The sequence below is a fragment of the Astyanax mexicanus genome, chromosome 2 (genome assembly GCF_023375975.1).
Source record: "Astyanax mexicanus isolate ESR-SI-001 chromosome 2, AstMex3_surface, whole genome shotgun sequence".
NCBI classification, from domain to species: Eukaryota; Metazoa; Chordata; class Actinopteri; order Characiformes; family Acestrorhamphidae; genus Astyanax; species Astyanax mexicanus.
The window spans coordinates 2,716,316-2,743,464 of NC_064409.1; the positions used below are offsets into that span (position 1 = coordinate 2,716,316).

Consider the following 27,149-nt stretch of genomic DNA (forward strand, 5'->3'; position numbering starts at 1 on the left):
TAGGAATGCTTTCTTCATTTTATTTTATTGTACAATGCTATGCATTTATATTTTTCACAAATGTCGATTTAATCCTACGTTAATGATCCACTTTAATATTTGGAAGATTATTATTATTTGTTTTTTTTTTTATAAAACGACAATTCCCTCAAATTGCTCATTTCAATTAAGATCCATTGTGGTGTAAAGTAAGATAACACTTTGATATTATATGTGTTTTTAATTTTAATGTGCTTAGTATCACCCTGTAAAAAACTTAATATAAAATCAAACATCACTGACAAATTCGGTTTGGACTGTGTGTCTCTGCACTCCTCCTCCAGACTCTGGTCCCAAAAGAAGATTTTCAAAAGAAATGTAAAATTTACTCCACGGTGTTATATTAAGTCCAAAGTTAGTGTAGTGTTCTCCCAGAAACTTTTACCACAATTCATGCTTCCCAAGAAGCGGATTTCATTTTCCAGCAGGACTTGGCACACTGCCCACACTGCCAAAAGTGCCAATTGGTCTTATATAATATTCTAATTTTCTGAGACACTGATTTTTTGGGTTTTCATTGGCTGAAAGCAACAATAAAAGAAATAAACACATACAATAGATCACTCTGTGTGTACTGAAATAAAGTAAGTTTTAAATTATATTCTATTTTTTTACATGCACTAGTATGTATATATATATATATATATATATATATATATATATATATGAAGTGAAAATCGCATACAGAAAAAAAGACCATAATTTAGCTAGATTATAAATCCTGTAGTGGAAACCATGCAGGCGCTATTTGAGGGGTTTGTTTGATCTACAGATCATCTGCTGTACTGGATGTACTGTGGTATAATTTGTAGATCAGTGAAAGCGCGCAGTCTGCGCAGACTCCTGTTCTAGGCGGGGAAAGAGTTGCAGGACCCGGATGTAAACAGTGAACCGGTTTGAACGTGGTGGAGGGCGCGTTGGGTTTAATAACTCTGGGATTATTATTAATTCAGTCAGTAAACAGGGCTCTGTGGGATTAATATGTGTTTAATATAACTATAATTTTCGGCTCAGTCTTTCTCACTGCCTACAGTTAATGCTCTCCGCCTTAAACTGAGTAAGTTGCTAAGCTATCTATCAGTACCAGTGTGTCACTATAGCTAATGCTAATGCTGAGAGTGAGTCTGAGTAATTAGCTAGTTAGGTTAGCTAAACTGGGCTGGGTTACACCGATTTTTGCGTACGTTTCTTCTTAAGTTTGTGAGTAAAGTTTTACTGAGTCTTTAGTTACGTTAGTTACTATTTTTTTTTAAATCTGTCTGCAACATAAACCCGTATGTTGTATATTAATCCTTTATGCATGCACTACGTACGTCTCTCTCTTCTCTTTAGAACCCTCACATCTCTTGGTGCAGCTATAGCTGCAAAAAAAAAAAACAGCAAAAGCAAACCACCTGTCCTTTTTTCACCTCCTGGACCTGAACATGAACTTCAGAGCAGCTGTTTACTCTCCACTCCAGCAAAAGATGCTCCACATATGAGCTGCTAACTCATCCATTTATAACCCTTTATAAAGCTACGAGTCTCTCGTCTCTCTAATTTAAGTTTTTTTTATATATACAGGTATCAATTCACATTACATACAGATACATATCACTTACATTTGTTAATGTTAAACAAATCTTTTTTAACCCTTAACCTTCTTAACCCTTTCAAACCCTTTGTCTATTATAGTGGACATCACGTATTATTATTACTATTCTTTTATTTATTTATTTTTTGAACTGTTCTATTCTATTGGAATAGAGCATGAACCAGCCAATGATGTTTTATATATTTTTTTTCATCACTGGAATATAACTCAGATCTGAAAGGGTTAACTAGTAAAAACGTATTAATGCATGTGCAGAGTTAGTTACAGATTGTCACAGATTGTTGCCAAGAAAATAAGGTTGTCAACCAGCATAGATGTGTTTACAATGTATGGAAAAATATTTAAGTAGTTATCACAGCCTTAACAGCATGTTTTATTGGGTAATATATGGCATAATGTAAAGTTTATAGTGTATATGGGTTGTACTTAGGGGTGGGCGATATGGCTCTAAAATAATATCACGATATTTCAGGGTATTTTTGCGATAACAATATACTTGGCTGTATAGGAAAACAGAAAAATAATTAATTAATTTCAGGAATATAGTATAATAGTATAACAGTATAATCATGATGTGGCAAAATAAATGATATAGCATAAAATAATATAATGCAGCAAAAAATATTGCAGTATATTTTCATGCATATAAACTGCAAACAAAAACTATAAACTAAAACAATTATACAATAAATACACCTAAAGCTTCACAGTAAATAATGGACTACTTTTAAGACAAACCATCCCTATTATCACGATATGGATTTTTAATATCATGATATTTCTGTGTCACGATATATTGTATACGATATAATCTTGCCCACCCCTAGTTGTACTGCTATTTTATTAATGTTATTAATGTTGTTTCCTCCTGCTAGAAGCTCCAAAGAACCTATATACACACATATTGGTTTTCATTTAGTTTTAGTTATAACTTTCTTCTGCTGCTCAGAGTTAGGTGTAAATATTTAGTCGCTACTCAATATTGTACAGTATTTTTAATCTAAAATACTGAGTCTGATGGCTAACTTGTTTCTATATTTGTGCTTTTGTTATTTTTCCTCCAGTAGTTAAACTAAAGACCAACAGGAGAGCTACAGTTGATGCAGAATCAGAATGCAGGAGGATCCGAGTCGCTCATCTACCTACACCGTACCCTGTGAAGACTACGTCCACGTGGTGGAGTTCAGCCCGTACGACTGCGGCTCTGCAGCTTCTCTCCTGGCGTACGGGGGGAATCAGTATGTAGTGGTGGGCACCTGTCGCTTTAAGGTAAGAGCAGTGTTTAATGTATGGAGTTTTTTTTTTTTTTCACACACAGGAAATTTTACATTCTGTAAAGTTTAAGTAAATGAAAGACTGTTTGTCTTTGCAGGAGGAAGATGTGGAGGTAGAAGGAGTAGAATTTAACACTTTACGTGCCTTTGTGCACGGGGTTCGTGTGGATGCTCTTGCATGGAGTCCAGAGACGAGGTTGGATAAAATACCCCAGATTATCAGGTATATAATGGCAATAATATGTCACACATTTTTAAATATCGTGAATCCTGAAATATCGTGCCATATTACCCATCCCTAATTATCACATGAGGGTACTGGTACTACTTTTAGACTGTTTTTAGCAAAAGAAAAATTCACACTGTTCTAATTTCCCACTATATATCTACTAGAGACAGATTATATCTGTCCAGTATCATTTATTTTACTTTAATCCTGGATATCTGGAGATATCTGGAGTGCATTATTATTATTAGTATCATGACATTATGGATCAATGACTGGATCTGTTACAAATCTGATAAAAGGCTTGTAATTTTTTATATCTCAGTTAGAGGTGTGCCATATCATATTGGATGCAATCATAAAATGTAATTTTCATTTTGTTACAGTATTGTATTCTTAAAGTATTTTTTTAATTCAGTTTTTTTTTTTTCATATCGTTACCTCGAAAATATCATAAAATATCGTGATATTATTTTAGGACCATATCGCCCACCTCTGCAATGCACTGTGTAAATGTACAGTTTAGTGCAAGAATGCGAACTGCTTAAATACACATTAAATAATGTCTGTTGCTTTATTAAGTACAGCACAAAATCAGAAAAAAAGTTGAGACAGTAAGTAAAATATTTTGCAATGCAGTGTGTCAAACACTTTACAATAAAGGTGCATTTACAACTAATAATTATTAAGTGTTAACATTTTTAAGCGTTAAAATGTATTGATGTTTAATGGTATTGTCTTAACTAGTGTCTGTTAATAATGTATTGAGACATTAATGAACCATTTAACAATATTTATTACTGTCTAAGTTTACGTACTGTTATTTGTGACTTTATCTGATTCCAGACAGTATGAACCCAAGATAAATTTCATGTTTCATCTACTCAACCTTATATATATATATGTGTGTTTAGGGTTTCGGTCTCGTTTTCTGGCTGCATGATGAGATTTCTTTTCATTAGCCTGGATGCATCTGATTCATTAAATAATGCTGATAATCAATCCGGCGGCACATTTGCTGTTAATGTTCCAGATTTTGCACTGCTGCAGGTGACCGAAAGTTAAGGCTGTTTACTTCAGATCTTCAGAACCGGCATGAAGTAAAGGTAATTTATCCATTCTTTAAGCACATAGATGCACATATGCAAAACTACACCAATACAAAGCCAATGTGATTTAAAACAAGTGATTTGTTTCTGGGTTTTTATTTTTATTTTTTAAATAACCCTCTATGGCATGTATTATATTTTTGGAGAGAAAAAAATACATATATATTTTTTACATTTTTATTTTGTAACAAAAGGCTTTATCATGATGGCCCCAACAAAAGTGATTTAAAAGTGTTTCCCAAAGCAACAAACAAACAAAAAAAACTTGTTTTAGTCATTATGTGTGTATATATATATATATAAATAAAAATAAATTCATAAAGTGTGAAACTGAGACTAAGTCCAATGTTAATCTGAGTTAAAGGCTAAAGCTGCTGTTTCCATGTGGGTCAGCCAGACGTCTTCCTGTAGCAGTCTAACTGTTTTCTCCAGTTTCCAAGCGTTTCCTTTTGAAGGTGTAGGAAACAGTACTCATCGCTCTCTGGCTTTAGCTGTAATTTCTCTGAAGAAAAGAACGTCTACTCTTTATAGTTACAGAGTTCTCTGTGTTTTATCTTTGTCTTTTTCTAGTTATTATGATTAGTATACTTTACTGCAGATAAAGACTTTGGCAATTGACATTTTTAAAATCCGTTTCTAATAAAGATCAGTTTATTTCCATTGCTACTAACCAGCTGTATGATATTAACCTATGAAATGTCATAGTAACCAAAAGATGCAATATATCATACCAGTCATGTAATAGAGGGTTAATAAAATCATATGTGCTTGGTATAGAGCAGTACCTCTTCTGATGTTTGAGTAACTTAGTGTTCACACGTCTGTATATAAACCTCCTTTTCTCAGCTCCACTCTAGTTAAACAGGGCTGAACTGTGGTCTTTCTCTATGTTACAGCTATACACTGTACATATGTCTGTGATTTTCATGTTTCCTGTGTTGCCTAGGAGATGGAAGGACACACCAGCTACATCAATCATGTAGTGTTTGAGCCTACAGAAGGAAAGCAAATGGCATCGGTCAGTGATGATCACACGTGCAGGTCAGTCGAAGCTCGAGCGTGAGTGTGTGCGTGCCTGTTCGCCCGATTGTGTTCTGTTCTCTGTTAATGGTGCAGAAAGTCCTGACCCCGTTTTCCAGCGCGAAACCCGACCCTAAGCACAACATGCCCCGCCGCTGCTCTGCGTAAGTGTGAACTGCCCGTCGGCCCCCGTTTCTCTTTAGTAATTGGTAAAACGTGGAAATCCAATCAACGGCTGAGGCCCTTTTTCCTCTCCTCAGCAACGGTTAACGAGTGCCCCGGCCGGGGCCGAATCAATCAGCTCCCGAGGTAAATGCGGTTTCCCGTTAGTCCAAGGTAACTTAAGCGAGCGCTCCAGGAGTCTCAGGGCTTCCCTTTTACGTCAGAGATGTGTAACCGACACACCTGGACTCCGCGGCACCGTCGGCCGCACCGGCCAAGGGGGCCAGGCCCTTTTCCGCCCCCTTTTTATAACCCGCAAACCAGGAAATCAAAAACCCCTAATGGCTTCAAGGTGGATTGGAACCAAGAAGAGGGTTTTCTCTTATATAAAGTCATTCACAGCTGGAGTGTGCAGTGCTGATCCAGGATTATGGTAATTCTGGTCATTAAAATAGATCATACATCAGCATTCTCACTGTGCGCTCTGTGAATTCACAACCAGATCCAGACTTTCGAGGTGATGTTGCTTAGAAGTTTTGGGGTGGAGGATTTGCCTTTGAACTGATCTGTACACTGATCCTTCAGATCAAGTCATTCTATACTTATCTATACTTACGAAGTTTCATAGAGTAGAAGTTAAGGCTGCACGATATATATCGTTTAAGCATCGCCATTGTGCAATAGTCACATCACAGGATGTGCAATGTCACTTAAGGCAATTGAATCAAACACGTCATGTACGTCAAGTACAGTAGTTACACAGCACTGTCTCTGTGTCTGTGTGAGTGACAGGCTGCTGCTGCCTGAGAAGTGCGAGAGGGAGGGGGGAGTGCAAGGTGTGGAAAGCTGTGCAAAGTTTTGCAGCACAGATATTTCTAGTTAAAGCTGAATTCACGCTTTTAATCACAGAAAAACAAACGCTCTTATTTACCTTTTAAAAAGCCGTTTAAATGCTTGATTAAAGGGCCGATTACTGTTGTTTTGCTGTTTTACTCGGGTTTTGAGAGCTTGGTGCTGACTCAGCTCTTGGTTGGTCCGCTTGTTAGCCCTGCATTGTTTAATTATTGTCGAAACAATTTGCAATGTCAAATTTTGCCAATATCGTGCAGCCCTAGTAGAAGTCTGAATAAAGTATCTCTATTTTTCTGGATTTTTAGTTAGTTTAAGGTTAGCGGAGAGCTAGCCAACATTAGCGGCCTACAAGCTAAAGTAACCGGAAAGAGAACTAAGGTTAGCGGAGAGCTAGCTAACAATAGTGGCGTGCTAACTAAAGTTACCGGGGAGAGAACTAAGGTTAGTGGAGAGCTAGCTAAAGTTACTGGGGAGAGAACTAAGGTTAGCAGAGAGCTAGCCAACAATAGCGGCATGCTAGCTAAAGTTACTGGGGAGAGAACTAAGGTTAGCAGAGAGCTAGCCATCATTAGCGGCATGCTAGCTAAAGTTACCGGGGAGAGAAATAAGGTTAGCGGAGAGCTAGCCAACATTAGCGAGGTGCTAGCTAAAGTAACCGGTAAGAGAAGTAAGGTAAGCGGAGAGCTAGCTAAAGTTACCGGGGAGAGAACTAAGGTTAGCAGAGAGCTAGCCAACATTAGCGCCAGGCTAGCTAAAGTTTCCGGGGAGAGAACTAAGATTACTGGAAAGCTAGCTAACATTAGTGGTGTGCTAGCTAAAGTAACCGAGAAAAGAACTAAGGTAAGTGGAGAGCTAGCTAAATTTACTGGGGAGAGAACTAAGGTTAGCGGAGAGCTAGCCAACATTAGCGAGGTGCTAGCTAAAGTAACCGGGAAGAGAAGTAAGGTTAGCGGAGAGCTAGCCAACATTAGTGCCATGCTAGCTAAATTTACCGGGGAGAGAACTAAGGTTAGCGGAGAGGTAGCCAACATTAGCGGTGTGCTAGCTAAAGATACCGGGAAGAGAACTAAGGTTAGCGGAGAGCTAGCTAACTTTATGTCGGCTCTGTTCTGCATCACAGTTGAACAAAAAAATGATAGAAAGAAGGTTAAGTTTATGTATTTTTTTCCACCAAAAATATATTTTCTACCAAATAAATTATGACTTCATTTTTGGGTCTTACATTATATTTATTGAGGTCTTAAAAAGGCCTTAAAAAGCATTAAATTTGACTTTTAAAATGGTGCAAGAACCCTGAAACAGATACTTCATGTGACCGTGACCCTCCACTCTTTTATTAATGTCTATATTAACGTCTAGACGTGTTACTCTCTCTTCTGATCTGCTGTTTCACTTCCCATGGAAGCAGCGCCTCTATCAGCATGCAGCCCCGGCCCGGCCCTGTAGAGCTACTATAATGTTTTGCTGCACTCGTCACCCCGGGTGGAGCTCCACGCACAGACTCTGAACCCAAACCCTCGGAGCTCCTCACTCCCCCCCCGAGCCGTACTGTTGACGTTGGTGGATGTTACGGTTGGAGGCTGGGATGAAAGAGAGAATGTTGGTTTTTGTCACGGTCGGGGGCGAAAGCCTTACAGTGAGTAGTTCAAGAATTAATGGGCTTCACCTCTTTTTCGGCTCAGCCAGAAGCTGGACAGGCTGAGATCTCTGCTGAAAGCCTCTGATCCCGAGGATGAGTTCTGAGCTTTTAAACCTTACCTGATTCCAGGTTCACACTACACAACTTTTTGCATCGTCAGGTGGTTGTGCTGTAATCGCCTTACAGCACAGTCCTTTAGTTGTTGCACTTTCACACAGGGACATGTATTTTTTACGGTGAGAAGTCTCAGACTCACCTGGCTGCTCTTTAAAAACATGCTCTGTCACGAGAAAATGCCAGAACTAAACGCACAAGAGAACTGTATCAATTAGAGGTGGGCGATACCGGGAATTTTGGTATCGATCCGATACCAAGTAAATGCAGGGCCAGTATTGCCGATATCGATACTGATACCAATACTTTTTAATATTTAAGCTTTATAGATCCAAATTATCCAAAAACCTAGGATATAATTTCACCAAACATTGTAAGTGATAACAAAATACTTTAGTATCACAATCAACATTTTTTGTTTAGAAACAATGGAACAGTAACAAAACAAAGTTTAAATATAAAATAAAAAAATATAAAAAAATAAAAATTCTCCCCTCACTAGACATCTTTTCTAGTTCTTTGTTTCTTTTTTTTAATAGAATTGTCATTTGGAAAAAAAAAAAAAAAAAGGAATTGTCTTCCTTTCAGTGCAATTCAAATGCAAGTCTAAATGCAACACTAATCTCCTGAGGTAGAGGCGTGTTGACTCGAGGAGAGCGCTGAGTGGGCGGGGCCAGGCTGAGCCTACCTGCGTGGCGGTTTGGCTGGCTTTGCTGAGCCATGTGACGCATGTGCAACAACAAGAGACCAGAGAGTAGACTGGTGAATCTCGTGCGAAGCAGTGAGTGCGTGCGGCAGAGAAAAAAGCTTGAATATCGATATTTTTACACGAGTATTGCTCAATACCAATACCAGCGTTGGTATCGATATTATCGATATTTGGATCGATCCGCACACCTCTAGTATCAATGCCATGCCAGAGAATCTCTAGTGAGGATAATACGCACTTAAAGTGAGTCCAAAGTGTCTCAAATAAACCTAACTTAGGGTGATGTGGATCAGCACAAGGCTGCATCTGTGAGCTGATGTATAAGAACCGAGTCGCTGCGCTTTCCTCCGAGCGTTAGCACTGTGATGCTACTCGGCAATGCTACAGCATCAGCAGCAGTTCAAAAAGAGGCGGAGTCTGAATTCACACGTTTTCACATGTGTCAGAGGAGGTGTGTGCTAGTGTGCTTCACCCTCCTGGTGTTGTGGAATCCTAATGAGTGGGTTGGGTAATTGGTCTTGTAAATTAGGGAGAAAATGGGATAAAAATGAGAAATAAAAATATACATTTAAGTTTGTGGTTGTAAGGTGACTAAATGCAAGGCAAAGAGCAAACAAACATGTAAGATTTTACCAAAATGTTTAAAAGAAGGAAAATGAACAAAATGAATAAAAAAATAAATAAAAAAAAGCACCATTACAGAATAAAAGTGTGCGGAGCTGTAGGTTTTTTTATGTTATTTATTTATTTATTTTTAAACTGAACTGAAGGCATCAAAGGCTCAAACATGAAGGTTTTTTTTAAGCTAGTGTTGAGGCTCTTCTAATGCTTTCTTGTCAAATGGTGATAGGGTATGAATACTTTTGCAAGCCACTGTATCTACTGTCTGATCTCGGTTATGTGTCTTGCAATTAGTGCTGACCGGAGTGAATCAATGAATCAGCAGTTTGGGAACCCTCAATGGTCATTGGAAGAGCTCGCTTTTCTTTTGTGCTGTGTGTGTGTGTATTATGTGTGTGTGTTTCTCTGTCTCTGAGTGTGTGTGTGTATTATGTGTGTGTGTGTGTATTATGTGTGTGTGTATTATGTGTGTGTGTGTGTGTGTGTGTGGGGTAGAGCGGAGGGCCAGAGGAGGCCTTCTAGAGGAAACATCCGCCGTGAGCCTCTTAGTCTCCCTCCCCTGTTGGGCCAGAGAAAACAGTGGAGTGCTCCATCTGCAGAAAGATTTAAATTCTGTCACGTTAAGAAAATATAGGACGCTGGAGGAAGAGCGTGAGAGAGAAAGAGAGTGAGAGAACAAGAGAGATGCCTTTCAAGTGAGCCCACACAAACTGCACTTCTGATGCAGTGAAGTGGGAGTGGTCGGTCTCAGCTGACCCGAGCTGTTTTCGTGTGTGTGTGTGTGTGTGTGTGAGTGTGTGAGAGAGCTTTTGCACATGAGCATATAGTGTGTGTGTTGTGTTTGGAGTGTCCTCAAGGCCCTGCAGTGTTTGTTCATAAAATCCGTGTTATTTCTTCCTGCAGTGGCACCTGTAGATTCATTGCCGTCTGTCAGCATGTTGCATCACATGTCTGCAGAAATCTGTGTGTGTGTGTGTGTGTGTGTGTGTGTGTGTGTGTGTGTGTGTGTGTGTGTGAGGAGCACAGGGTGTGGGTGTGGTCCCTGCGCTGAGATTGAGTTTGATTAAATTTGATGATCAGTGCAGGTTTATTTCTGCTGGGAAATACAGCATTTTTCACAGCATTGCCCCCTACAGGCGGAGCGTGCAAGTGCAGGTCAAACAAGGGAATGCTGAGTTGACAGAGTTCATTCCTGTAGAGCACATGTGTCAAACACAAGGCCCGCGGGCCAAATGTGGCCCGCCACGTCTTTTTATGTGGCCCGCGAGAGCTTGTAAAATCTTAGTGTCTATAATAAATAGGTCAGAAGCGTTCTTTGACCAAAAAATACATTTCCCACAATGCTTGTCGATTGTATTACCCGCAAAGTTACGGCTTACTGCCACTACACGGCAGTGTAGTCATTGATGTGGAAACCCTGCCGGAGGGAAGGTGTAACTTCGCGGGTGGAATTGAGACATGTTTATCCCATAATATCCAGAAAAAGAAAAGTTGATGCAGACGGACGGCTGTGCTTCAAGGCGAAAGACCGGTATGCATTTTGTGTTACTGACGAAAATAAACGCTTTTTAGAAGAGATATAAATTATGTGTAAATATTTATAAGACAATAGCTGATAAAATCTGTTTTAATGAGGTTAATAAACATCACTGTGACATCGCTAGTCGCAGTTTCACCTCAGCAAAGGACGAGGAGGTGAATCACTTATCTAACCAGCCTTTACTGATTTCTTCAACAGTCTAACCTTGCAGCCGTGGTGTGTCCACTAAACTCCGTAGTTATAAACATCCTGAGGTTAGCAGCGCGCTAACTGACCTGTTTATAATGTAATCCGAGCAGTGACTCCGGGATGGCTGCTCTAAACTGCTGCTGTTAGCTGCTTGGGCTGAAATATGAACTGTAGAGAGCTGTATTATCCGGTTAGTGGGGTTATTTTATTTCATACACAGAAGAACTTAAAATTTTAAAAACGCTCCAGACTGGCTCAGCTGAGTCCTGTAGCCCGTGGCTGGGCTGTAGCTCTGACTCAGTAAAGACTGTGGGCTTGTGCTGCTGCAGCTCCCACTAGTGGTTGGATGAGGAAATGCTAAATCTGTCACAGCTCACAATTTTTGATTTTATATTTATTAAGCCTCTTTTCAGTATCAAACGTTTTGATCAAAGTTAATATAACTTGTATTTTATGTCATTTCTATTCACTTGTATAGTTTGGTTCTTGATTGATGGAGTTTTTGGATTTCATAACAGGATTTATGTTAATAGAGCAACAAGCAAACATTTTTTCCATGCAACTGTAATATTTGATTGAATAAATAATATATTGAGAGTTATTTAACATTAAGGAGTAATTACATTCATTTACATATATTACATTTGGTTACATTTTCTTATATTTATAAGTTACATCTGGCCCTCGGAGGACAGCCAATATGCCAATGTGGCCCTCGGCCAAAATGAGTTTGACACCCCTGCTGTAGAGGAACGCACACCTGACTAATCTGATTCCTGTTGTGAGAAACAATTTGAAAACTTTGATTTTACAGCTGTATAGTATTACCTTCCTACCACTTACCAGCTCACCATTAGATTGGCTGATCAGATCTGCCCTGTACGGTTTTAAACAAGTCCAATAAAATAATATATAATATAAGATTTTTTTTCCCAAATGCTAAAACATAATTTTGTAAACTAGGCTGGTTTTATCGAAATACGATAAAAGAAAAACTGCATATACAGCTCTACAAAAAAAATTAAGAGACCACCTCAGTTTCTGAATCAGTTTCTATGATTTTGCTATTTATAGGTTTATGTTTGAGTAAAATGAACATTGTTGTTTTATTCTATAAACTACAGACAACATTTCTCCCAAATTCCAAATAAAAATATTCTCATTTAGAGCATTTATTTGCAGAAAATGAGAAATGGCTGAAATAACAAAAAAAAAGATGCAGAACTTTCAGACCTTAAATAATGCCAAGAAAAAAACAAGTTAATATTCATAAAGTTTTAAGATTTTAGAAAAATCTAAATTTGGTAAAATAACCCTGTTTGTTTTGTGCAACATTGCATGTTTTTCTCCACCAGTCTTACACACTACTTTTGGATAACTTTCACACCAAATAGCTTCAAACTAATTTTTAATTCATATTTAACCAACTAAACACTGTTGGGCATAATAAAAAGATCTCTCTTATATTGGGCTTTGAGTGGTCCAGCGGTCCAAAGCGCTGCCACTATGATCAGGAGATCCTTGGTTTGAATCCCGATCATGCAGCTTGCAATCAACTGCCAGAGCCCTGAGAGAGCACAATTGGTCTTACTCTCTCTGAGTGGGTACAGTACAGTAGATGTCGCTATTTCTTTACCCTTATCACTCCAAAAGGGTGATGTGGATCAGCACAAGGCTGCATCTGTGAGCTGATGTATCAGAACCAAGTCGTTGCGCTTTCCTCCGAGCGTGGAGGAATGCTACAGCATCAGCAGCAGTTCAAAAAGAGGCGGAGTCTGATTTCACATGTGTCAGAGGAGGTGTGTGCTAGTCTTTTTAACCCTCCTGGTGTTGTGGCATCACTAGTGATGGGGATATACAGTTTTAATTTAGTTGCAGTAGTATATTCTTGATTTTTTTTTTTTTTATCGTAAATTTTGTTATCGTAAAAATAACATTAAATATTGTGATATTATTTTAGGGCCATGTTACCCAACCCTACTGGTTGCTATCAGCAACTAGTGGGCGCTCCCGATAACAGTGTGGTTGTATCTTCCTGCATTTGTCCGTCAATTGATTGGTTTGCTTGCCCTGTTGCAACGGGCCTGCTATATTTTCTATAATGCTTGAATCTTTAATTTACAGCGTGGCTGTAAATTATTTTTGTGAGAAATTAAGTAAGTAAGTAAGAAGGTGTGGGGAAAAAAAGGCAGAAGAGCCAGCGCTTCTTGTTTTCGTATTTTCTGTGATGTACTGCTTCATCGAATGCCAAATGCTTCCCATTCTTTCAGTGTTTACTGTGTCTGTTCTTCTTCCATGGTACCACCTTCTGCAATGCTGGCGCTGCTATGTCAGATCCTGCTCCCGTCTTGTTTGTGTTCCTCGCCTCTTAACCTTTGCTCTCCGATGTTTGTTTGGCTCTGAGGACTGAGGACCCTGTCCTGTTTTGCTTTGATTTAGATTTCTCTTTTTCTCTCTCTCTCCACCCCCCATACACTGGAGTGCACAGTTAGTTCATCAATGAAGGCTCATGGCTGGTGGTTTCTGATGTTGCATGCAATCGATCCCTCTCTCTTGGCAAGGCGTTGAGTGTATGGGTTGCGATGGTTGTTTGTGTGGTGTGGTCTGAAACCTCATTTGCTGGATAAGGGGGTCTGTTCGGGACAGGGAAACTCAAACATGGAGTTGTGCACTTGTGAGCGTTAGCGTTAGCTGGCAGGAGGCTTGCCCTGAACCACAGAACTGGATTATCCAAAGAATTAGCGTGTCCTCGTGCACCATGGATCGTGAATCTACCAGGAAGAATGGCTGTAGATTAGATATTTTAAGGGACTTTTTGAGGTGGTATTTCTGAGCTTCTTTATGTTTAAAAATCTTTTAAACACCTTTATCACACAGCTACTAGGACCGTTCCCAATCACGTAATCATAAACATCATTTTTTTTCTTCTTCTTCACTCCTATGCTCTGCTTTCTGGATTCCCAGAAACCCCTGCAGCAAGCTCATCCCATTCGGGGAACCCATTCACTTGGACTGCTTCTGATGTGGTAGACCAAGGATCCTTCTCTCAGGATTACCCGGCTTCTCTGTCCAAGTGATTTATTACATCTGCATGCAAGGCCTCTTGCTGTATATGTGCTCTCTGTGGCCAGGCTGTCAGCTTTGTGAGAGGCCAGATTAAAGGGCAAGAAAGCAAGAAAAAAAGCCTCTTTCTCCAGATTGAGAAGCCTGAGAAGTACATTCAATTCAATTCAATTCAATTTTATTTATATAGCGCTTTTTACAACAAAGGTTGTCACAAAGCCGCTTTACAGGAAAAACAGCTCCACGCCTCTTATGAGCAGCACCACAGAGATGCCAATTTTATGGTGACACAGTGGCAAGGAAAAACTCCCTTTAAGAGGAAGAAACCTTGGAAGGAACCAAGACTCAGTCCGAGGAACCCATCCTACTCGGGTCAACCCGCTCAGTACAAACAACAGTACAGAGAATTAATGTGAACTATGGGTAATATAACAGGTACTAATTTATGAATATAAGAATGTGATGGGCACAAACTATAGAGCTATGGCTAATACAGAAACAGATACTGAGTGTGTTAATGGTAATCAGTGCAGGGTTGCAGAGCCGGAGAACAACACAGCGGGCAGTGGAGAGCCAGGCTGGGAACATCAGGAACAGCATCTCCATACATGTAAAAGAGATAGATAGAGAAAACAGAAAGGAAAGAGAGAGAAACAAAAAGCAGAAGTTAGAAGGGTTGTGAAATAATTCTGATGAGTAGAAGGACAGGGCTGATTCCTGAAAGCTGGAACCACAGACGGACACATCCAGGAAGACCGGCCGACCAGGCGTCTCAGCACATGTGAGAAAGAGAGAGAGAGAGAACAGAGAGGGGAGGGAAGAGAAAGGGGTTAGAATGGTTTTATAAAACTCTGCTGGAGTGGGATGGGCACTGGTAGCAGCAGCTCAGGACATGGGGAGAGAAAGAGAAAGCAGATGATTAGGACAGGGTTTATATTTGCTGGATAAGCTGTAAGAGGAAGAAAATTGTAATGAGACATTACTCAAAAGCTTGAGCAAATAGAAATGTTTTGAGTCTAGATTTAAAGATTGAGAGTGTGTCTGAGTCCCGTATATTAATAGGGAGGCTATTCCAAAGTTGGGGAGCTTTATAAAAGAACGCTCTTCCTCCTGCATAGTTTTTTCTAATACGCGGGACTAATAACAGGCCAGCGTCTTGGGAGCGGAGTGAACGCGGCGGATTGTAAGGAGTAAGGAGTTCCTGTAGATAATGCGGGGCCAGACCATTGAGGGATTTATACGTCAGGAGAAGTATTTTATAATCTATACGAAATCTAACAGGTAGCCAATGTAGGGATGAAAGAATAGGTGTAATGTGATCGAACTTTCTAGCTCTGGTAAGCACTCTTGCGGCTGCATTCTGAACTAGCTGGAGTTTATGGAGTAATTTATGTGGACTTCCAGCCAACAACGCGTTGCAGTAGTCCAGCCTGGAGGTTACATGTACATGCAGACTCTATCATGTTTTAGATCTGTCTTAGATCTGTTTACTGAGCTGTCAGTCAATGTTTTATTCACGATTATGCAATTTTTTTATTGTGGGAAATGTTTCATGACGAGGACATGTCAGAATTACACACAAAAGAACTAGCGATGCCATTCCATAGAATCTATAGAGAGGAGAATACGCACTTAAAGTGAGTCCAAAATGAATAGGTTTATATGAAACACTTGAGTAAAGTCAGAGTTTATAAATGTCTTATCATTTTAATACTGAAATATGTACTTCAGGGTTTGTACGGTCATGAAAAACCTGGAAAAGTTATGGAATTAAAAAATTTACAATTTCCAAGCCTGGATATATACCAATAAATACCCAGAAAGTTTAGGAAAAGTCATAAAAATTTGGTCTACAAATCGTTTTGTTTTAGTTTCAGTATTAATTGTGAAAATCTCAGGATCTGTTGTACATTTTGTTATAAAGATCAACATTTTATCTGATTTTGTTTTAGACCTAGTATAATCAATTTTGATTGTAGTTTTAGTTGATTTTTTGTTTTGTCTGCACTGATGTTTTAAAAATCTGATGGTCATGAAAAATTGCCTTGAAGGCATGACAAAAGTCATGAAAAAATAATGGAAATTTATTGGTTAAAAAGTGTATGAACCCTGGTACTTAATGTTTCAATACTGCAGACATCATTTTTAAAGTTTTAGACTCCAGTTATAAATATGTTCCTCACTGTATAATTGTTCTTCTCGGAGTAAAATAGAAAAACAACTAGGAGACAAATGGAATTGGGCAATTAATCCACAGCTTGGAGAACATTTCCTCTCATCCCCCAGACAAGCTCAGAATGATTTATACAGCATAAGTGATAAAACTCCTTAAAACTCTGGATACGAGGTGCAAATAAACTTCAAGAGCAGTAAGAATACAACCCTTTTATATAGATTAATGCTGTAGCTTGAAGGATGATTTAAAATACATGAATAAAATAAAACAAAATACAGAAAAATAATGTGATGTACATTTTTGATCATACCGCCCAGCACTAGCTAAAATCGTGTAGCGTGAACCTGGCAAAAGATATTGTTGAGAAGCTGTAGAAGTGAAGAATAATGATGGACAAGAATTGAAACCAAATCTGTCGAAAAACCCCATACATGACTTTTTAATTGTGTTTTGATTTTCAAGCCTGATTAAGTTTAGGAAAAATAGAAATACCCAGAAAGTTTTGGAAAAGTCATAAATTTGGATTTTTTTTCTACAATCCTTTGCGTTTCTGTTAATCAATGGGGAAAAAATCTTTTTTGGGCTAACAAATACATCAGTTAATGCAGTAATTCAGTGTTTATTAATAAAGATTGTGTGTCAACATTTTTAGATTCATTTTACACCTACTAAAATCTATTTTGATTATAGTTTTAGTTGATTTTTAGTTTTATTGTCTGCACTGATGTTTAAAAAAATCATATGGTCTGGAAAATGTGCCTTAAAGGTATGGAAAATTCATAAAAAAGTTATGGAAATGTGTTGGTTAGAAAGTGTCTGAACCCTGTTTTTATTCCTGTAATCATTTGAAACATTTCTTTTTTTGGAGCTGAACCTGTGTGTCAGCCCTGTCCTTTTGAGTGCCTAATAGGGTGCCTATTAGTTTCATTTTGAGTTTGATTAAGAGCCTGTTCCTGACAACGCAGCTCCTTTTTTTAGCTTCCATCTCATTTGATTTGTTTTTGCCCTCTGGTTTCCTCTGTGCGAGAGAACAGAAATGGAATTAGAGCACTTAATGACGAAGATGGCGTCATATCCCCAGTTCTGGCTTCTTTTATTTCCTGCTTCTGGCTTGTGGCCCACTTCCTCTGTGACCGTGACCTCTTGTCCTAGCACCACTAGTTGTTTTCAGGGGAAATGGGGTCATCGCGTGCCTCCCGTTCTGAAAAAAAAAAACGTGTGTACTTTTTCTGGTCAGTGCAGAAAATATGAAGATATGATGAGATTAGATATAACTTTATTTATTCTGAAGAGGAAAATGCCAGAGTAACATAAAGACAACTTCTACATTTAAAATACCTATCAGATAAACTAATACACCTGTTTAAAAAAGACTCTGCTCCCTTGATTTACAAATGAAATGTAAAATTTACTGATGATCAGTGATGGTTTGGAGAGACATGTCTGTCATCTGCTGGTGTTGATCCACTGTGTTTTATTATCAAGTCTAAAGTCAGTGCAGTTTTGTTTTCCCACAAAATCTTACAGCACTTCATATCTTACAGCTTCCCTCTGCTGAAAACAGCTTTTATGGAGATGCAGATTTCATTTTCCAGCAGGATTTGGCACACTGCCCACACTGCCGAAAGTACCAACTGGTCTTATATAATTTTCTAATTTTCTAAAACACTAATTTTTGTGTTTTCTTATTGGCTGTAAGCTTTATAATAATCAACAATAAAATAAATAAACGCTTAAAATAGACACTCTGTGTGTTTATTGCATCTATATAATATATGAGTTTCACATTTTGAACTGAATTGAAATTTAGTAACTTTTCAGTACTAATCTAATTTAATACATATGCAGTTTTATATCTACTGGTACTGCCTGTTTTAAACCTTATTTCCCAAACTCATCATTATAATCTAAACTGCATGCACTCATATAGGTTTATTTTTTTATGTTTTTGTTCATAAACTATAGCTTTCTTTAGCTTTGTTTAGTCAAAATATATATTTTTCTAATAGCTGTGAGTCAAAATATGTCTGATACAAAAAACTTGTCAACCTCCCATTTAAATGATCTATGTGTTAAGATCTCATACACATTAAATAAATACTTATCCAGGGATTTTTATGATCATATACTCTTTTTTTTTTTTTTTTTTTTTGAGATGTTCCAAGAAAGCTGAAAGAATTCTACATTTCTTCATCACTTCTCCCTCCTCGCGCATTCTTTCCAAATCAATTTTAATGTCATAAATACACTGAGGAGGAAACTCAGATAATACATGTGTAAAGAATCTCCAACAGTCCTGAAATGTCATCACAGGATCTGCAGCTTTTGCCCCAGAAAGAGACTGTACACGTGTCCTGGACTATGTTTGTGCTGCATGATCATGTTATAGGTTATAAATTAAACATTAGACTGCATTAAGTTATCTAATTTCAAGGCAATACATTATTTTTTTTTTATTATCTGATTTTTGTTACTTTTGTGTTGTTTTGTTATATAGCTTATTTTAGGAATAATGATCTTGTATAATGGTCTTATTTAGAACTTTCACCTTATTTTAAGTAATTTGGTTATTTTGATCAGAAAAGCCCTAAAATTTACCCTTAAAGTTTTTTATTGTTGTGTTCAAATTTAAACCAAAATAATCTGTGATTTTTGCTTTATTTAAGTCTTAATTCACATTATTAATTATAAGGTTTTGACAGTAAGCTTATTTTAGGAAATCTTACTAAGAAAAAATTGCTTTGCTAAATATGTAAGCATATATTACATACATTTTTGACTAGTTTTTCCCCTCCAGTTGCTCTGCAGTTTTGCTCATAGTGGCAGATGGACAGTATAGGAATCAGGCATTTTATTGCTGTAAAAATATATAAAAAGACAAATCTTTAACTCGGGTTCATGTGGTCGCTTTGCTTCTTGCAGGGTTTGGGATCTGGAAGGCAATGAAACGGTCTCACTTCGACTATGGTCTCCAGGTGTGAGTGTATGCTGGCACCCTGAGGAGGTCTTTAAGGTGAGTTAGAGTAAGCAATAGTTTTAGTATGTATATACAGGTGTTGGACAATGAAACTGAAACACCTGTCATCATTTTAGTGTGGGATTTTAGGTTTCATGGCTAAATTGGAGCAGCCTGGTGTTCAGTCTTCATTAATTGCACATTACACCAGTAAGAGCAGAGTGTGAAGGTTCAATTAGCAGGGTAAGAGCACAGTTCTGCTCTAAATATTGCAATGCACACAACATTATGGGAGACATACCAGAGTTCAAAAGAGGACAAATTGTTGGTGCACGTCTTGCTGGAGCATCTGTGACCAAGACAGCAAGTCTTTGTGATGCATCAAGAGTCACGGTATCCAGGGTAATGTCAGCATCATACCACCAATTAGTACCAACCACATCCAACAGGATTAACTGTGGACGCTGTATGTAAGAGGAAGCTGTCTGAAAGGGATGTTCGTATGCTAACCCGGATTGTATCCAAAAAACATAAAGCTTGTTTTAACACAGCAAATGCGCAGTGTGCAAAATACTTACCTCTGAACAGCTAAAGAGCTTATGCTAATGCTGCTGCACCCAACCCTAATACCTGACTAATAGAATTCATACTTAAGAAGCACCGGATTATAAGCAGCACTGAGGATTTTTGGGAAAATGAAAGAATTTTAATTGCACCTTATAGTCCAAAAAATACGGTACTTGTACTTGCTAACGAGGCCTCGATATTGCACTACTTTACACCAAGAACTACACTATTACATAATGCTCCTGATTTATTAATTCTAAGTAGGTATAAGTATTGGTGTATGTATATATATATGCAAGTTATTTATATGTTAAGAAGTCCTTTTCCTTTGGTTTTCTCCCAGCTTATGGTGGCCGAGAAGAAAGGAACTATTCGTTTTTATGACCTGGTCACCCAGCAGGCCATCCTGTCTCTAGACTGTGGACAGATGCCGCTGATGTCTGCTGACTGGTGTCTCACCAACACCATTAAAGTGGGAGCTGTGGTCGGCAGCGACTGGGTGATCTGGGACATTACTCGCTCTAGGTAAGAACAGCTCTACTCATTTCACTATTTCACAATCAGCTGCACTATAGTCAGTGATGGGAGTAACGGCGTTGAAATAAACGGTGTTACTAACTCCGTTACTCTTTTCAGTAAGGAGTAATCTAACTAATTACTGTAACTATAACACGTTACCATTAAGGTATAGTAAGATTACGTCTTCAACCAATCAGAGACAATAGGTGGGTGGGTGTTTAGAGCGCATGCATAGTGGCGGATGTTGACAGCACATAGCGAGAGATGGCGAGGTGGGGGGGTGGGGGTTACAGGAGCGAGTAACACAAAAGTAACGCAATAGTTACTTTTACTGGTAACTAGTTACTTTTATAGTGGAGCAACTCAGTTACTTTTTTGGAGAAGTAACTTGTAACTAAAACTAATAACTTTTTCGAAGTAACATACCCAACACTGATTATATTCACCAGCAAACACTGTAACACATGTTATATCCAGAAACACTTGCCATGTTTCAAAAGAAATCTAACCAATATAAACAGTTATCTAACTAAAAATTACCAAAAAACCTGTAAATCCAATAAATGCTCGGTTTTCGAGACCGGTGCATAATCTGTACATAATGCAGCCTATTGTTTTTTTAACAAACAATATATACTTACAATATAGAAAAATATTCTTTATACCAAAAAATAAAAAAAAAACATTCACTGTGTGACATTAGCGTTGATGAGAGTTTTTAATATGGCTCTTTAAGTGGTGAAATTACAGTGATTTACTTTTTTTTAAGATTTCAGTATGCTTTAGTATGCTTTCCTTTATCGTTCTTTTGATCTTTTCCTTTGTTTTTAGTTATTGCTTATTTATATTGTAATGTTTTACTGTTAAATTAGTTTTATTTACTCATCTGTTGTTGCCTTTTGATTTATATTTATTTTATGATTTTTACCCTCAATGTACTTTGAGTTTATTGATTAATTGATTGATTGATTTGTTTAATTTATTGAAATTTTACACCCCTAAAGACTAAAGAAAGAGAGCGATGGTCCTGAATGGACAAACTCCAGCACATATTAATGATTTCCTGCTCAAGCAGGCCTTGTCTAAATCATTATACTATATTTAATACTATATAAATGCTATATTTGAATGGTGCGTGAAAGCAGAAAGAAATATAAAATCCAATATTCTAATTAATACAGAGCATTGAAGGACAGGAACGTATTTAATAAGAATAAAGGTGAAATACTCAGTCACAGTTTTATTTAGTTTTTACGTGTTTTTCTGGTAGTTATCCTCAGGAGAAGAGGCCAGCTCATCTGGACAAGGCACGACTCTTCAGGTAAACACAAACATTTTAACCCTCAACAACATTTAACATCATTCTTTATTTCTGTATTAAAGCTAATGATGGTTCTTTCTGTTCTTCAGGTGGTCGAGAGCCAATGAAAATCTGTTCTCCACCACTGGCTGCCCAGGAAAGATCAACAGCCAGCTGTTAGTGCATCACCTTGGTCATCCTCAGGTAAAGGAAAATGATATTGCTGGATGTGGCCTGGATGTGCCATATCATAATGTATGCAATAATATAGCAGCTATTCTGACACAGTAAAAAGCTCCATATTGAGGTATCATGATATATTGAGATATATATTCAAGTTATAGGGCCATATGGGCCATCAGGGTACAACTGGTTTTGCTGTTTTTTAAAAGCAGTCTATATGCATACATATCCTTACCATATTTATTGGACTGTAAAGTGCACTGGATGATTAGGCCGCCTGTTAACAAATGTCTATTTTCTGGTCTGCTTTCATATATAAGATGCACTGGATAATAAAGTTAGGACTAGTAAGGATGCCCACATCAAAGTGAGCAAGGGTGTCGCCATGTTTCCCTTCTAATGTGAACAAAAACAGTAATTCTTAAAAAAAAAATAATAATAATAATAAAAAAATTATTTCGAAGTAAAACAAGCACTGGATGTAAACCTACTTTGACTTAGATTTCTCTGAAAACTGTTTATCCAAAAGCAGTGTGTAAGACTGGTGGAGGAGAACATGATGCCAAGATGCATGAAAAAAACTGTGATTAAAAACCAAGGTTTTTTATTGCAACAAATATTGATTTCTGAACTCTTAAAACTTTATGAATATGAACTTGTTTTCTCTGCATTATTTGAGGTCTGAAAGCTCTAAATCTTTATTGTTATTTGAGCCATTTCTCATTTTCTGTAAATAAATGCTCTAAATGACGATATTTTTATTTGGAATTTAGGAGAAATGTTTTCTGTAGTTTATAGAATAAAACAACAATGTTCATTTTACTCAAACATAAACCTATAAATAGCAAAATCAGAAAGAAACTGATTCAGAAACTGAAGTGATCTCTTCACATTTATTGTATTATTTTAGTATATGCTACCTTATGTCTCATATATTGTATTATGCATTTCTTTTTGCAGCCTGTAATGATTGGATCGTCCTCCGTGGGGGCGGGCCTTAGCTGGCACAGGAACCTCCCGCTGTGTGTGGTTGGTGGAGACCGAAAGCTCTCTTTCTGGATGACGGAGATGTGAGCTGGTATTTAGGGCAAATCCTGTCATCTGAAGAATGTCTATTTTTATAACCCATTTCTCCAATAAAGAGTCATTTTTCCACATGCTGTCACTGTGTTGTGGCTAACCAGTGTGACCTCATGTGCAGCCACTCGAAAACCCAGACCAATAAAACCCAGACCAGACGAGTAGAAAGTACCAGAGACCCAGACCTGAGTAAAGGACCTCTATAAAAAAAGAGATTTCAGTAGAACTGTACTTAATACAGTAGTGTGGTAAAATAATACTCCAGTAAAATACAGATACAGAATTGTGGTACCTAAGTACTTAATTAGTAAAGTAATAAAAACACTTCAGTACACACAGATACAGCATTTTAGTACTTAAGTATTTAATTAGTAAAGTAATAAAAACACTTCAGTACACACAGATACAGCATTTTAGTACTTAAGTATTTAATTAGTAAAGTAATAAAAACACTTCAGTACACACAGATACAGCATTTTAGTACTTAAGTATTTAATTAGTAAAGTAATAAAAACACTTCAGTAGACACAGATACAGCATTTTAGTACTTAAGTACTTAATTAGTAAAGTAAAAATAATAATCCAGTAGATAAAGATACAGCATTTTGGTACTTAAGTAGTGGAGTAAAAGTTATACTCCAGTAGATACAGATACAGCATTTTAGTACTTAAGTACTTAATTAGTAAAGTAAAAATAATACTCCAGTAGATACAGATACAGCATTTTAATACTTAATTACTCCAGTAAATAATAATACTCCAGTAGATACAAATACAGCATTTTAGTACTTAAGTACTTAATTAGTAAAGTAAAAATAATACTCCAGTAGATACAGATACAGCATTTTAGTACTTAATTACTTGATTAGTGAAATAAAAATAATACTCCAGTAGATACAGATACAGCATTTTAGTACTTAAGTACTTAATTAGTAAAGTAAAAATAATACTCCAGTAGATACAAATACAGCATTTTAGTACTTAATTACTTGATTAGTGAAATAAAAATAATACTCCAATAGATACAGATACAGCATTTTAGTCTTAAGTACTTAAGTAGTGAAGTACCAATAATACTTAAGTAGATATATATACTGCATTTTAGTACTTAAGTACAGTGGTAAAGTAAAAAAATACCAAATAATTCTGTCACCAATCAGTGTAAAAACAAAGACTTATCTTTGTACATGTTGTAGTTTCTGAGAAAAATGATGTCCACATATGAGGACTTTAGTTTTATATTTCGATAGAACACAATGAAGTCACAATTAGTAATGATGTGCAAAACATTTATTTTGTGCCTGAAAACAGCAGCATTTTTTTTTGTCTGATTGCAAAACAAAATTAGAAACAACAATTGCGTCCCTTTGAGCAACATGGCTCATTTGAAGTGCTGCTTCAATACGAAACATTTACTGGATTTACTTTTGTTCATTTAAACTATTTCGCCACCACTAGGTGTCAGTATTATGGCCTCATATAAGGACACCAGGCCCTTTTAGAGCTAAATTTAGTGTTGTAGTCTAGACAAGCCAAAAAGTGATGTCCTCACATGTGGACGTCAGGGTTAAGTACAGCAGTGAAGTACTTCTACTTCATTACTATACGTCTCTGACCCAGAGGAATAGTTGTGTAGCTGAGGTTTGTGTGTTTGGTGTGTGCGTGTGGGCGAGTGCTTTGTTTTTTTGCCTCTCTTCCTGTATCTGTACTGTACTTCAGTCTGTCCTGCCAAACCACAACAGGGGTGAGTCACAGGTCAGCGAACGGCAGGAAGGAGGGAAAAAACAAAACACCCTGCTCAACAGGTGCCCACCTTCAAACACTCGCTCAGTGCAGGAGCAGCTCCTGCCAGTAGGAGCACATCCTCCTGCAGACAGTCAAAGATCTGGGTCACTGATTTTATCTAAGGATGGATTTGAACTCATCACCCTTCTCCCACCTCGATTCTTTATGTAGAACAATATAAGCATCACATCATACAGTGCAGTGCAAAATATCACACTATCAAAAAAGTGACTTGAGTAGAAGCTGAAGTGTTCTTTAAGAACCACATTTAAAAGCCACTCTTGGAAGGACTAAAGTATTCAACATTTTTGCACTTAGAAATAGACCCCTTCATTGACAATACATATTATAATCTAGTGTGCCTTTTGTATGGAAATAGATCTATTTATTGATAGTGCGCTTTATAATCTGATGCGCTTTATGCATGAAAATAAAACCAATCATTGATGGCGCGCATTATAATCCAGTTTGCGGTAAAATTCGGTGCACTTTATGTACGGAAATAGATCAGTTTGTTGATAGTGCGCTTTATAATCCAGTGCACTTTATAATCTGGTGCACTTTATAATGCGGTGTGCCTTTTAATCCAATGCACTTTTTGTAGGAAAACCGACCCGTTTATTGACAGTGTGCCTTATAATCAGGTGTGCTTAATAATCCGATGCACTTTATAATCTGGTGCGCTTTATAATCCAGTGTGTCATATAATTCGGTGCACCTTCTGCATGGAAATAGACCTGTTAATTGATAGTGCACACTATAATCCGGTGCGCCCTATTCTGGTGCGCTTTATAATCTGGTGCACTTTATAATCCAGTGCGCTTTATAATCCGGTGCACCTTCTGAATAGAAATGGAGCCATTTATTGATAGTGCAATTTATAATTTGGTGCGCTTTATTATGTGGTCCACGTTATAATCCAGTGCACTTTATAATCCGGCGCGCTTTATAATCAGGTGCGCCTTCTGTATGGAAATAGACCTGTTCATTGATGGTGCATTTTATAATCCGGTGCAATTTATAATCTGGTGCTCTTGATAATCTAGTGCACCTTATAATACGGCGTGCTTTATGATGCAGTGCGCCTTTATGATGATAGTGCGCCTTATAATCTGATGTGCCTTATAATCTGGTGCACTTTATAATTCGGTGCACCTCATGTATGGACATAGACTGGTTCATTGATAGTGCACTTTATAATTACATTACATTACATTACATTACATTACATTTGGCAGACGCTTTTGTCCAAAGCGACTTACAATAGTCAAGTACAATGTAAAATAAGTTTAAAGGAAAAACATCTTTGGATAGGGATAAAAGGAGGACAAAGGGGAATAATAGGATAGAGGAGTGAAGGAGAGGAAGAAGGAAATGAGGTTAGAAGTAGTTAGTGTGTTAGAGGTGTTAAGAGAGTAAATGCTCTTTGAAGAGCTCTGTCTTCAGGAGTCTCTTAAAGATAGCAAGAGATTCTCCTGATCTGGTAGTGGAAGGTAGTTAGTTAGAGGTGTTAGGAGAGTAAGTGCTCTTTGAAGAGCTCTGTCTTCAGGAGTCTCTTAAAGATAGCGAGAGATTCTCCTGATCTGGTAGTGGAGGGTAGTTTGCACCAATCCGGTGCACTAAATAATACAGTGTGCTTTATAATCTGGTGCAGTTTATAATTTGGTGCACTTTATGTATGGATATAGACCCGTTCACTGATAGTGAGCATTATAATCCAGTGCCCCTAATAATATACGGTGTATTGAAATTGACCCAGAAGATGAGAAGGTTTAGATTATAATAATGGAGTCTATTGTTCTGCTGTATAAAGGAGGTGGGTGTTTCTGTGTGACTGAAGTTTCTGGTTCTACACAGCAGATCTCTACTCTTTCAGGCTCTTTAGACAGCCCTTTATGTTTCTTGGAGCTCATGAACAAACCGCCATCCACAAGCATAACATGCTACCGCTCTGCTGGCCTTCTGGCTTTGTTTGAACAAGTCCGCTGTGGTGTGAGGAGAGGCTGTGGAGTGCTGGACCTGACTGAGGCTGGAACAGCTGGGCCTGAGAACTCGACGTCAGACCCTGCCACAATCTCTCCACACGCACACACTCTCTGAACCGCCTTCCAAAGGGCATAATAACTTTCACTGAGAGAAACTGCAGCAGCTTTTCTCACACTAACCGTCCCAAACCCTTCTGAGATCCCCCTGCCTGAGATCAGCACTGAGCCGCAGCCTGATTTAACCAAAGACTGCCATCTGCTGACTGCAGACATGTAGCCAGGTGAAGAATGCACTAAAATGACTGTATATGAACAGAAACTTACATCACTGCAGTAAAGCTGAGTATAAAGAAAGTTTATACTCACCATCACTACCAATCTGATTCAATATCTGAACACTTAAAACTATTAGAACATGAACATGATGTTAAATTAAAAAGCAGTTAC

General features: G+C 37.8%; 1 protein-coding gene and 1 long non-coding RNA gene across 5 annotated transcripts; both read left to right on the forward strand.

Moving 5' to 3' along the window:
• The first annotated feature begins 903 nt into the window (after positions 1 to 903).
• nup37 (nucleoporin 37) lies at positions 904 to 23,007 on the forward strand. 4 transcript variants are annotated; one of them, XM_022671767.2, is made up of 10 exons: positions 904 to 1,096; positions 2,698 to 2,902; positions 3,006 to 3,130; positions 4,167 to 4,239; positions 5,189 to 5,283; positions 19,250 to 19,340; positions 20,194 to 20,375; positions 21,640 to 21,690; positions 21,780 to 21,873; positions 22,813 to 23,007. In XM_022671767.2, the coding sequence occupies exons 2-10, from the start codon at positions 2,747 to 2,749 to the stop codon at positions 22,924 to 22,926; spliced, it is 981 nt and encodes a 326-aa protein (XP_022527488.1). In that variant the 5' UTR covers positions 904 to 1,096; positions 2,698 to 2,746; the 3' UTR covers positions 22,927 to 23,007. The 4 variants fall into 4 exon arrangements, with proteins under 4 accessions (XP_022527488.1, XP_022527490.1, XP_022527489.1 ...); XM_022671769.2 differs by having other exon boundaries at positions 2,701 to 2,902; XM_022671768.2 differs by lacking the exon at positions 904 to 1,096 and adding an exon at positions 1,097 to 1,239.
• Positions 23,008 to 25,863: 2,856 nt separating this feature from the next.
• LOC125799094 (uncharacterized) lies at positions 25,864 to 27,110 on the forward strand. The gene is made up of 2 exons (XR_007437946.1): positions 25,864 to 26,121; positions 26,225 to 27,110. It is a non-coding gene; the product is annotated as an uncharacterized LOC125799094 (long non-coding RNA).
• Positions 27,111 to 27,149: the final 39 nt, after the last annotated feature.

What these genes read in the sequence shown, in the direction of transcription:
- nup37 (XM_022671767.2), top strand. Translation starts at nt 2,747, where the DNA reads ATGCAGGAGGATCCGAGTCGCTCATCTACCTACACCGTACCCTGTGAA. An exon ending in AGTGATGATCACACGTGCAG is followed by an intron (nt 5,284 to 19,249) that starts GTCAGTCGAAGC and finishes TGCTTCTTGCAG; the next exon opens with GGTTTGGGATCTGGAAGGCA. An exon ending in ACCCTGAGGAGGTCTTTAAG is followed by an intron (nt 19,341 to 20,193) that starts GTGAGTTAGAGT and finishes GTTTTCTCCCAG; the next exon opens with CTTATGGTGGCCGAGAAGAA.